The sequence below is a fragment of the Arachis hypogaea genome, chromosome 15, assembly GCF_003086295.3.
Source record: "Arachis hypogaea cultivar Tifrunner chromosome 15, arahy.Tifrunner.gnm2.J5K5, whole genome shotgun sequence".
Taxonomy (NCBI): domain Eukaryota; kingdom Viridiplantae; phylum Streptophyta; class Magnoliopsida; order Fabales; family Fabaceae; genus Arachis; species Arachis hypogaea.
Window position 1 is genome coordinate 159,329,755 of NC_092050.1, and position 12,256 is coordinate 159,342,010.

The following is a 12,256-nucleotide window of genomic DNA, read 5'->3' on the forward strand; positions in this document are numbered from 1 at the left end:
TAAATTTGAAATGCCGTTAAAACCGTTTTTTCTTTTTAAATTAAATTCAAATTTCTAACTTTAATATTATATAATCGACTAAATTTCCATTGTTGCACTGAATTTGGTGGAAGGTCTGTGGGAAGCCAATGAAGCAAAGATTGAGAAACCTTTTAATCTAGCTTGAAGGTCATTTATTTTTTCAATTTTTTGGATCATTTTTCATTCTTCGGACAGGCAATTGTTTAAGTTACTCTTACACGATGCATTCAGAATTTGTTGAAATCCATATGTTGTTAGGGTTTTACTTGTTGATATGTTCCAACAGCTACGCTGCTGCAGCTGCAAAGTCTGCTAAAGACCCTAAGAAAGCTACTACCCAGGTCACTGCAACTGCTACTGGTACAGCTACTGCTACTGTTACAAACAATATTCTGACTGCAACCAATTTTGCTCCTATTGGTCAAGCTTCAGAGATTGAACTGTCACAACCAAGTTGTTTTGAACTAGACGATTCTCAAAAAGTTTAACATTAATTCTTTAATATACTTTTTTATTAATTCTTCACTAATAACTCTAAAAAAGGTTTAGTGGATGATGAGTTTGGATTTTCATTTGTTGTTTGTGTTTTGTGTAGTTCACTGAACTAAATGTTGAACCAGCCACAAGACCTGCAAAATTACCTACTAGAAAAAGATCACCACCGCTAACCCCTTCTACAAATTTTCTGAAGTTTGTACCGATTCCTGAATTTAAGCACCCACGGAAGAAATAAAACTTAACACCAAGACATTGCCATGTTCTCAGCCCTTTAATAGCACCATTGCTATAAAAACGACAACTACCAACAACCCAAACCCAAGAACTTGAGTAATGAATTTCAGATTTCTAATGTCTGCTTCCATCTTGTCCACCCGCCATGCAAAGTTCATTGTTTTTTCACCAACATCATTTTCTGGAACAACTTTTTCAGGCAGCTCCTATTGCACATAATCTGTCCAGACGAATAAATCATACAATTTTTTTCCACTTGTATGCAAACATCCCTCCATAAATTAATGTCACAGCAAAAAATCAAGGCATTGGATTACAAATTAGTTACCTTCACTCACATTATAGTTGGGACAACCAAAAAAGGACTTGTTAGAGTGTGTCTCCGTCGCTGACCACCTAAGCACCAGGCGACAACCACAACCGCACCAATCCGAAATCTGCCCATGCTTGCTTTGCGTTGTGCTTCTTGTTCAGTTCTCCGTCAACAATGACCGGTTCGAACTTTCTGCAACGTGACTCCCAATTTCTCTGATTGGGACGGCTATTAGTGTAGACAAGAGATGAAGAAGGAGATGTTGATTGAGAGAATCATATTGAGGGGAGGCAGACGAAGTTTTAGGGTTTAAAAAGAGGACATGAACTAAATTAGGAAATTTCAAAGAACTATCCACGTCATCCGTCCACAATGAGGTCCTACGTGGCAGTGACTGTGCCACATAAGTAAAGCTGTCACTGAGTCACACCAAAATTCTAGTAAAAGACCGTTATATAGTTTAGAATGCAACCTGGAGGATATAAACAGTGCAATTAGAATCTTAAGGACTAAATTAGTACACGAGCTGAATCCGGAGGACCATTATAGAGATTTAGTCTTATATAATCTTATAAGAATAAGATAAAAATATTTTAATGTTTCGAATTTTAAATTTAAATTTATAAAGACAAATGACATAAATAAAACAAACTAGCTTTAAAATATTACTCAGTTTTCCTAAATTAAATGATATTTAGTTACATTTTTTAATATTTTAATATTGTCAAGCTTTTTTAATACAAATAATAATAATAATGTATATTGGTAATTTTTTTTACTCTGATCTCTCTCTTTCTATATATATATATATATATGAAAGAAATCTAAATTTAAAATATTATATAAAATATATGTTTTTGTATTATTATTATTATTATTGCATAAGGATTTTTTTATGTGAGAGATTATTTTAAAATTTAACTTTAAAAAAATTTAAGAGGTCAATATTTTTATTAAAATTTAGTTAGTATTTAATCATTAAAAAAAAAGTGAATAATTCTATAATATTAGATAAAATTTATACTATTAAAAATATTAATAATAGCTAACTAATGGTTACAAATCACAAAACTTGTTAGCTTTCTAACACTATTCTCTAACTTCTCTTCCCTTATTCGTTAATTTTAGAAAACGTGACATCGTATACGTACTTCACTTAATTAATTCCTCTTATTTAATTTTTTTTTTCCCCAAAAATCTGAGTAGGAAGGAAGGGATATGATGATAACGAAGGAATGCAAGGATGAGAGAGTGCTGACAGTGGCACGCACATCGAAAAGAGTATAATGGAAGTTAGCGCGTGTTGCCACGTGTCAAAAGTGGGATCAGATAGATAAACCCCTCCTTTTCTTCTTCGTTGAATTTCCGTCACTTGAATTACTGAAAACTCAAAAAAACCCAACCGCAGCATCAAAATCTGAGTCACTAAGCTTGAAGAGAATGGACCACAGCGCAGATGCACACCGTACGGACCTGATGACCATAACACGATTCGTGCTTAACGAACAGTCAAAGCACCCTGAATCGCGCGGTGATTTCACCATCTTACTCAGTCACATTGTTCTTGCTTGCAAGTTCGTCTGCTCTTCTGTTAACAAGGTACCTTAATTCAATTCATTTCCTAATTCACTTTCATTTCATTTCATGTAATTTCACTTCATTTCATTCATCGCAGGCTGGTCTCGCCAAACTCATTGGACTTGCTGGAGAGACTAACGTTCAGGCAATATATATAAATTTGGCTGGATTTGCATTTCGTTTTCATTTCGATTTGAATTTCATTTCATTTCATTTATGTTCTTTTGGTGCTTTGAATTGAACATGAAAGGGTGAAGAGCAGAAGAAACTGGATGTGCTTTCCAATGAAGTCTTCATCAAGGCCTTGATTAGCAGTGGCCGAACTGTAAGATCCGTTCGTTCGTTCATTCATGTGATTTGATTTGATTTATTTGCCTCTCTGTTCATCATCGATTGTTCTTTTTTCTTCGTTAACAGAGCATATTGGTTTCGGAAGAAGACGAGGAAGCAACCTTCGTGGAGCCTTCTTTGCGTGGAAAGTACTGCGTCGTTTTTGATCCTTTGGATGGTTCCTCTAACATTGATTGTGGCGTTTCAATTGGCACCGTACCTATCATCTTCCTTTCTTACCTGCAATTCCACATATATAGATAGTGTTAATAACATTTGGCTAATAATTGATGAGTTTGATTTTTGATGCATTTACACGTAGATTCATGTATTTAAATTTTTTTTAAGTAATATATTTTTATATTAATTATTTTTATTAATATGGTAATACATAATTGGTTGTCTTCGACATAAAAATTAAAGTTATAATTGGTTAATATTGGTTAATATACTAGATTTTTCTATATTTTATCAATTTTATACGTATGAATTTAGTATACTTTGCATCCACACGGAATGTGTATGCTAATTGACAGAGGATATGCACACATGAATTATTATATTTTTTATTGTCTGAATGGTTTAGGCTTGTTACCATTTAATAAGGTGTCAAATAATTCAGATCTTATATAATTATATTCTTATCTTATAGATAGGAAACAAATATATCTTCATTTCTAAAGTCAACGTCTCAAATAAACCAGATAAGTTGGATGATTATTCCAATAAAGAATACATATTTTATGTTACTTATAAGGTGGTGGTCAACTTTGTATTTTCTTGATGTAGATATTTGGGATTTATATGGTGAACGATGTGAATGAACCAACACTAGAAGATGTTTTGCAACCTGGCAAGAACATGTTGGCTGCTGGTTATTGTATGTATGGAAGCTCTTGCACGGTATGATCATCATACACTTAATTCATCACTAATTAAACAACTCTTTGATTATTCTAAAATTTGAGATATGATGATGATTTTGACTTTTGCAGTTTGTGTTAACCACTGGTAGTGGTGTTAATGGTTTCACGCTTGACCCATCACTTGGTGAGTTCATACTAACTCACCCTGACATCAAGGTAGTACTACTATTTCTGCTCATTCATCGATGACAAATATGTTAACTTTTTTCTGTTGGTTACTTTTTTATAAATTCGTTAGTCAATGTATTTGGATACAAATTTCAATCTGTTCAAACTTCAAACACGTTATGCAATGCAAGCTAAGCTACTACTATTACTCTGCAGATCCCAAAGAAAGGCAAGATTTATTCAGTGAATGAAGGAAATGCTAAGAACTGGGATGGTCCTACTGCCTTGTACGTTTGAATTCTGTAATGTTTATAGTAAAAATGTTTTCCCCTTTCGGAAACTATGCTGCAACTTTTGACAATATTGCAAATCATGTTTTTCCTTAAGTTATGTGGAGAGATGCAAGTTCCCCAAAGATGGTTCATCACCAAAGTCTCTAAGATATATTGGAAGGTATCATGGTTTCTCAACATGTGTGATTATTCATTGCCACTCATCTTCTCTTCCAACATAGTTTTATATACATTAACAGTATGGTAGCTGATGTTCATCGAACATTGCTATATGGAGGTATCTTTTTGTACCCTGCTGATAAAAAGAGTCCTAATGGAAAACTACGGTATGTCAAGCCCTGCATTACTAAATTTTTTATTGGCCCTGCATTATTAATAATTTAATATTCTTACTTTTGTTCTATATATGGAGCCAAACGAAGAAGAAGAAGACCAAGATGAAGAAAGAACCTTAATTTAGCTTGTTTTGTGTGTAGTGTACTATACGAGGTATTTCCAATGTCATTTTTGATGGAACAGGCAGGGGGACAAGCATTCACTGGCAAACAACGGGTAATTTACTGGTTTTTAAGAACTTTTTCTTTTTTAAAAAATATTTTTTTTCTTCTCGCACCCACCACTTTTGCTGCATGGTTTTGTGAAGGAGTTAATTTGCAAAGAAGTAACATATTGGCTATGTATGTTAACAGGCACTTGATTTGATTCCTAAGAAGTTGCATGAGAGATCTCCCATATTCCTTGGAAGCTACGATGATGTTGAGGAAATCAAAGCTCTTTATGCTGCTGAGGCCAAGTAGGAATCACCCTAAAGAGTGTCCTTTCGCCATGCACTCAATCCATGCATCTTAGAACAAATTGTGAATAAAGAATAAATTGATTGAGATAACATGGATATTAATGAAAGAAGGATAACTGCATCCTTTTCTTTCAACTGGCTGTCATAGTTTCAATCTTATAGCATTAAGGCATACTAGTTTCTCTCATAATGGTATCAACTCTTTCAAGAAATGAGACTTATCAAGAATCATATCTATGGAGCAACTTAGAAGTAAAGACAACACTGACTGCCACCAAGAGTCTAGTCATGTACATGCTGTGATTCTCATGCTCAATAAAACTAAAATCTGTGTGTCTCAAACAGAAATGAACCACTAGCAAACACGGCAATTAAGGGCTAATCTAATCATAACCACTATCTTAACAAGTTAATACATTTTCAGCAAGATTGATAATCTTCATTAAAATGAATACAAAGATTCTCTCCATGTCAATTGTCATGCAGTCCTCAGCGGCGGGGAAACCAGTATTACTCCATCTCCCCTAACAAACAAGAAAGGAACAGTACGCCTTGTCGTCTGAAATCACAAGCAAAAACAACTCATTCAGAGGAAAGCATCTACCTCTTAATAAATAAATAAATAAATAAATAAAACATGCATTAGTTTGCTTATGTGAAATGAAATTGTGCATTCCCTATATATATGAACAAAATCCATAATAGCAAAACAAATTGGCTTTAGACAAATTGATGACATTTCTACATTCCAATAATGGTCCCAAAGCTAAACTTCATTCAACGAAGTTTCTGATGATATCTTAAATTTGTATAATATATAGTATAATGTTTTCTTACTAAGCAGTAGTATGTAATCAATCAAATTTTCCAGTAATGACGCACAGTTCTATGTTTTGTTTTGAGCTGATACAGACGATAACCTTGCTGATTACAACTTCTTACTTACCCTCACAATTTCTTCGTATGTTTCATCATCAATTTCAACAGTAGTAACAATTTCTTCAACATCACCAAGGATCATATTTAGATGCTGATCGTAAGCCTGAAAATTCATGTTTGCAACCCCAAAATGGACTAGTTAGAGAACGTGAACAATATCCAAAACGAGATATTTGAAATTTTAAATCACTAATTTAAAAGCCCTAAAAAGTTCCCCCTTTTTGTTGCGACTATCATTGTGAAGCTATTACTCAAGTAAAAGAATGAACGCAGTGAAAGCAAACAGAAAGCTACGAGCTTAAAATCGTAAAGAAGGCAAATTTGAAGTGAAGTAGGGCACGCGAAGAAGAAGCTAAGAAAAGAGGTGCGGAGAGTAATGGAATAGAAAACGAAGATACATGAAGTTTGCCGCGAAGTTCACGGTCGGAACGGAGCTTGACATAGATGCGCTCGTCGAGGCTCAGCCTTATCAGATCCAAAGGCTCCTTCACAGCGCTTTCTTCTTCTGCAGCAGCCATTGCTCTCTCTCTCTCTCTCTCTTCGAAGACAGAGAGACTCCCACACACACAGTCAATGGAGCGAGCGAGGGAGGACCATTACAATTGTGAATTCTAATGGGCCTATGTTATAACAGCCCATTTTCCATGGCCCAATCCACAAATAAATCATACATGTTCGCCTTGTGCTTTTTTAAGCTGCAATTGATCTTTTTTATGTTACAATTATGAGTATTGAGATTTTGTTTAGTTTGATTTTGATGTGTAAAGAGTTTAACAGTCTTCTGATGAGATTCATATGTTTAGATTACTTTTTAAGTAGTAAATATAAAAATTTAAAAATATTATCCGTATACAAAAAATTAATTATTGTATATTTATGTATAAATATGTATTGTTTATTTTATTTTTAATATATATTTTATATTTTAATATGTGTTTAATATTTTGTGTATATGTAATATAATTGATAAAAATTAATTATTTTTACTAAAGTGATAATACACAATTAGTTCTCTATAAAACTTTTATAATTCTTTGTTTTCAAGAAAAAAGAAGAAATCAAATGTTTGATCCAACATTCATTAATTTATTGATATACTTCAAAAAAAAACAATAAAACAAATTTCATACAATTCCTAACATTTGAAAATCACATTATGTTTTAAGCAAGTTTTAAATTTACAAATGAACATTATCAGATGAAGCAACTAAATTTCAATCAATTGTAAATATAAGAGGATGGGTTAAAGAACAGAACTCATGGTAAAAATGCATGTATAGTAAATAAAGTTACCTAGTTTCCAATAATCCTATTACAAGACTCAACAGAACATAAAATCTAAGGTTTTGGGTCCCTTCCATGCTGCATGGCACCATTTTCACCAATATGCACTTTCTTTACATCCAAAGGGAAGAGCTACCCAGCCCCACTCAAAGTAAAAAATTTGGGAGCCAAAAAAGCAAATAAAAGCCTCAAAACAACGACTCAACAAAGCTTCCATCAGCCGTCTTCTCCAAGTCTTCTTGAGACAACAGTGTCTTCCTGCCGGTACTGCCACCCGTCTTGTCGTAAGGTTGTGCCATTTTCCTAAGAAACTGCATATGGCGGATCAGAAGTTGTCAATGCGCAATCATATTATCGGATATTTACATCACTTGTGAGTATGATAACTCTAATTGTGAATCATGCTAAGATATACAAAGAACTTTTGTAAACTTTGGTGCAAAATCAGCTTGACTGCACAATTCAAAATACAAATTGACCATGAAAAGGAAGACATACCTCGCGTGCCGTATGCAAAGCCATGTCTGTGCTCAAGTTTAGGTGGGCATCATGTAGATGAGAGAGTATCCAACTAGGTAACTTGGAGCGTTTGTCATGACGACTATATCTGCAGACAATTATAACCAACAAGCATTTACTCGCGAAACTCTATCAAAGAGAAAATCAAAAGGAAGCCAAAACCATGTAAGTGATGCATTCATCACAGGTACTATGTTTAATCTGCAGAATAACCTACATGAACCCTCTCATTTTCTGCAAATGATCTCGTGTTGATGAAAGGATACTAACCTTTTGTCTGCAAAAATCATCATTCCATAATCAGCCTTTGAACGGATTACCCGACCCACACACTGAGCAGCTTGTCTCTGTTCATGCGCAAACAATGTTACCAAGGATCAGTTTTTCAATACGTTCAGTAAGCATCAACAATTATGAACGAGAGAGATAATATACCAAGGCATCAAAAGTAAGAAAATCTCCTTCCTTAATTTGAAAAGTATCACGCAGGTATTCCAGGCGTGCAAGCAAAATCCTGAAAGTTTAGTGCTCTAGTAAGTGAAACAAGCAATCTAAGCTCCATAATTTCCACAAGCAAAAAGAAAGGGTAAATCCGAGTGTTGTAAGCTACTCTTATTCAGAACCTTAAATAAACAGGACTCACTTGCTTAATGTATACTGAAAAGGAACACCAAACATGATTACTAGTCTCCCATAATGACGATCAAAATCTATACCTTCAGCAACTTTTCCCCTGAAACAAGCACTTACAGTCATAAGCACAGATGAACCAGATTTCGGAGTATGTTTTCAACAACTTACCTAGCAACGGAAAAAAATATAGCGCCTCTTCCACAATCACAGGCCTTGCGATAGTTGTCAAGAGCTAATGTGGTTTCGACTACATCTTGGGTTTCTATGAAGACAAGCTTATGCTGCATTATTTCCTGCCAACAAGATGCTTTTTAGAACGACGAATCGACGAAACAATTAAATGGACATTAATAGCAAGAGGACGGAGGAAATCAGGTAAATAAAGTAATCATGTACCTTCAGGATTCCAGTTTCATTCCAGGTATTGACTATCCCATCCATATATGAGTAGCTGACAAAGAAGCAAACGATCCCATCTGGAACAACTGAAGCCATCTCCAACAGGAGCCTTCCATAATTCCTTACTACACCCAGATCACTTCTCATATCAAATTTGGTACTGACTGGAAGCTGATCACTGAAACAACAACCAGATTAACAATTAAGAAGATAACAAAACAGGTGAAGGAACAAATGCATCAAGCTCCTCTTTAAATAGCGAAACTAGAATAACAGGAATACCTGCCACGGGTAAGAACCATGGGGCATATACAATCTCTTGTTAAGGACATTGTAAAACTTCGACTAACAACAGGGTTGAAATTCAGAAGCCGGGGATACAGATCTATAGGGCTAAGTGTGCCTGATGTAATCACAACTGACTGAAACCTCTCGAACACTGGCCTTATGGCAAGAGAAGCATCATGGCAACAGAGCTGAAACATCATAGATAAACAAAAGTATGAAAATGTGATTGATCCACATAAGAGCCAAATAAATCTCACGAAACATAGTACTAATTTTAATAGGTTTAAAAGGAGTAATTGGGTGAAAATATATCAGAACATTGCTAACCTGCAATACAGGATCCGGAATATGCGGCATTCTTTCATCAAATGGTTCAATTATGATGGAAAAACCACGAGCATATGTGCCCACAAGTGTGGCAAAATCACATATAGTTTGGATATGTAGGAACTCATCAGTATCTGTAATTTCCAATGTCATCATCAATGAATGCAGCCGGTCATAACAGAATTTCAGTGTTTTCTGGTCAATTCCAGCATGGTTAAGAATGGAGGTAACAAAGCCTACAGGGCCTTCCTTCTCCACATTCTCAGTTTCCAAGCGTCCTTCAAGATATTGAACTAATCTACGTAAAACTTGCATAAAATGTTCAGCACGGCGTATATTTCCAGGTACAGCTTCCTTTAGTATATCATCAGGCAGTGCCGGATTTGCAAGCCAAGCATCCGTGGCTATGCCAAGAAAAGAAGTTTCGTTTAGTGATGACTGGTGGCGACATTAAGACAGTGAAAATAAAAAGCCTCACATTCCTACATACCTGGAAGGTCTCCTCTTAGTGCTAATCCCTCAACAAGCCTGTTGTATTCAGCACGGAGTCTACCGGCGTCAGTGGCCTTGAACCTTCCTACCAGTTCAAATAGTTAAGTGAATCCATATCAAATGCCAGCTATGGTTAGATAAGGCAACTAAAGCAACAATGGCACAATAATGAAGGCAAGGGGTAGGGATTTCAAGCACCCATAGCAAAATTTAATGCATACAAAATACTTCACTTTTATGAATCAAGCCAGCAAATGAAAAGCAGAAAAATATTTTGGACACTGTACTATTATTCAGAAGTTGAACAATCACCAAAACAAAACCCTTCATCTTGTCATGTAAAAAAACAATGGAGCCATATAACAAGACAGCAGGAGAAACGTAGAAATTAGAAGCAGTACATACTTGTCAATTTCCTGGCTCATTCTATGGAGATTTCTTCTAGCACCTTCAATAGTCTGCCTCCTCACACTCACACTAAGTGCTTCAATACACACATTATCAATATTATGAGCCTCGTCAAATACAACAACTGACTCTTTCTGCATTTCCTTAGATATTATGCCAGCCACCTTAGGATCAAGCAAATACTGATAGCTATACACCACTACATTGGCAAACTGCACCATATGTCGTGCCAAAAAATAAGGACACCACCCCTTTTCCTTCCCAAATATTCTCAGATCCTACAACCGCACGGAAAAAATCCACAATTAATCACATCAGAAAGTCAATTAAGTAAAAAAAGCACAATATTGCAAAACAGCTGAAAATGCAAAAGATTGAAATCTTCACTAAACTCAGCCACCACTTAGATTCTGAACATTAATAAGAATAGGCAACACTAAAAATCAAATTCTTTTTAGCCAACGGATCAGTAAGCATCAAAACATGATCAAAGTTGAACTTAACAATCAAAATCACCTAGCACCCGAACATTTTAGAATCATTGAACACTCCATACCGATCAAAATCCAACTTTTCAGGCAACATAAAAAACTCAGCACCAGGTAATATCCAAAACCAATCAAAATTTAAATTTTTATCAGTTTACAAAAGGTTAGATAATAAAAATTTCAAAGAGGAAACAGCATCCCAAAACTGCTCAAAATCAATCATCTCACCCCACCAAACTTAAATTCCTCTAAGTACACTTCACAGTCATTTAACACCTAACACTTCAAAACACAAAACATCACAAACAAGCCAATCCAAAATCCAAAAATCAAACCTTTAAGGGGGAAAGAGAAAAGAACCTGCAATGTATAAACACCAGGCGGAAGCACCGCAGCAGAGCCAGCCCTCTCGTACTGCTCGAAGAACTCGCAGGTAGGCACGGAGGTGTTCTCAGCGGCAAGCGCCCTAACCCAGCTGGCGGTCAGTTTCCGGCAGCCAGCATCAACGGAATCCCTATTCTCCGCCGTAAGAACCCTCTGATTGACACAGAGGTTCTTCCTGGAGGACAATCCAAGCGCAAGAATCTTGGCGGCGGGACCAAGGTGGCGAATCTGGTAGTCATGGAGAAGCTTGAGTTCAGCAAGGGTCTTCTCCATCTCGTGAACGGTGCGCGTGCAATAGAGAAGCTTGAGAGGCGCGTGGGGCTTGGAGAGGACGTAGCTGGTGATTAGTGATAAGAGTGCGATGGTTTTGCCGGTGCCGGTGGGCATCTCGAGGAGGCAGTGTCCTTTTGCGTCGAGCGCTCTCTTGAGCTCAAGCATGTATGCGTATTGCTCCGGGTAGATGTTGTCGTAGGGGAAGTACACTGTTACGTCCTCTATTTGGAACTTCATCCTTCAAAGTTTCCGTTTTTGTGTCAATGTGAAGAAGAAGAAGAAATTGAAGAAATGAGAATGACGATGGGTTTTGAGGTTTTGAGCTTCTACAATCGCTGTTTTCTCATCTCCGGTGCAGTGCTGCAGGGTTCCTGCACGGTGCAGGCATTTGTTTTTATTTGGGTTACGGCCTTTTACGGTTGGGTTCGTCAAATGGGCCTATGCCCAAACATTGGGCCTATGAAAGGCCCAATGTTTTTGTTGATATTGGTAAAATGGTGCACGTCCATTTAGCACCTGTGACCCATTTAATTTAAAATATATAAAACTGTTTTACACGTGTATCTAATTACATAATATCACATTAATAAAAATAATTATTTTTTATTTTAATTTTATAAATAATTATATAAAAAAACGTTTGTAATTATATAATAGTATAAAATATTTTACAATAAAAATTAAACTCTTTTTATTTTAATTATATAAATAATTATCTAAAAAAC

The 12,256-nt window shown here is 35.7% G+C and overlaps 3 protein-coding genes across 3 annotated transcripts; 1 reads left to right on the forward strand and 2 right to left on the reverse strand.

Annotated features, from left to right (window-relative positions):
- Positions 1-2,207: 2,207 nt before the first annotated feature.
- LOC112751916 (fructose-1,6-bisphosphatase, cytosolic) lies at positions 2,208-5,328 on the forward strand. Its single transcript, XM_025801245.2, has 11 exons — positions 2,208-2,665; positions 2,742-2,789; positions 2,895-2,969; positions 3,062-3,190; positions 3,764-3,877; positions 3,970-4,056; positions 4,225-4,295; positions 4,396-4,461; positions 4,541-4,627; positions 4,778-4,853; positions 4,991-5,328. Exons 1-11 carry the CDS (start codon positions 2,507-2,509, stop codon positions 5,096-5,098), a joined length of 1,020 nt encoding a protein of 339 aa, XP_025657030.1. The 5' UTR covers positions 2,208-2,506; the 3' UTR covers positions 5,099-5,328.
- On the reverse strand, positions 5,192-6,668 carry LOC112751917 (sm-like protein LSM3A). Its single transcript, XM_025801246.3, has 3 exons — positions 6,435-6,668; positions 6,044-6,139; positions 5,192-5,656 (listed from the first exon to the last, which is right to left on the reverse strand). Exons 1-3 carry the CDS (start codon positions 6,552-6,554, stop codon positions 5,576-5,578), a joined length of 297 nt encoding a protein of 98 aa, XP_025657031.1. The 5' UTR covers positions 6,555-6,668; the 3' UTR covers positions 5,192-5,575.
- Positions 6,669-7,279: 611 nt separating this feature from the next.
- LOC112751918 (general transcription and DNA repair factor IIH helicase subunit XPD) lies at positions 7,280-11,897 on the reverse strand. The gene is made up of 12 exons (XM_025801247.3): positions 11,235-11,897; positions 10,384-10,664; positions 9,977-10,059; positions 9,487-9,890; positions 9,154-9,347; positions 8,869-9,049; positions 8,641-8,765; positions 8,483-8,572; positions 8,275-8,353; positions 8,110-8,186; positions 7,819-7,927; positions 7,280-7,631 (listed from the first exon to the last, which is right to left on the reverse strand). The coding sequence occupies exons 1-12, from the start codon at positions 11,766-11,768 to the stop codon at positions 7,509-7,511; spliced, it is 2,280 nt and encodes a 759-aa protein (XP_025657032.1). The 5' UTR covers positions 11,769-11,897; the 3' UTR covers positions 7,280-7,508.
- Between the last annotated feature and the right edge of the window lie 359 nt (positions 11,898-12,256).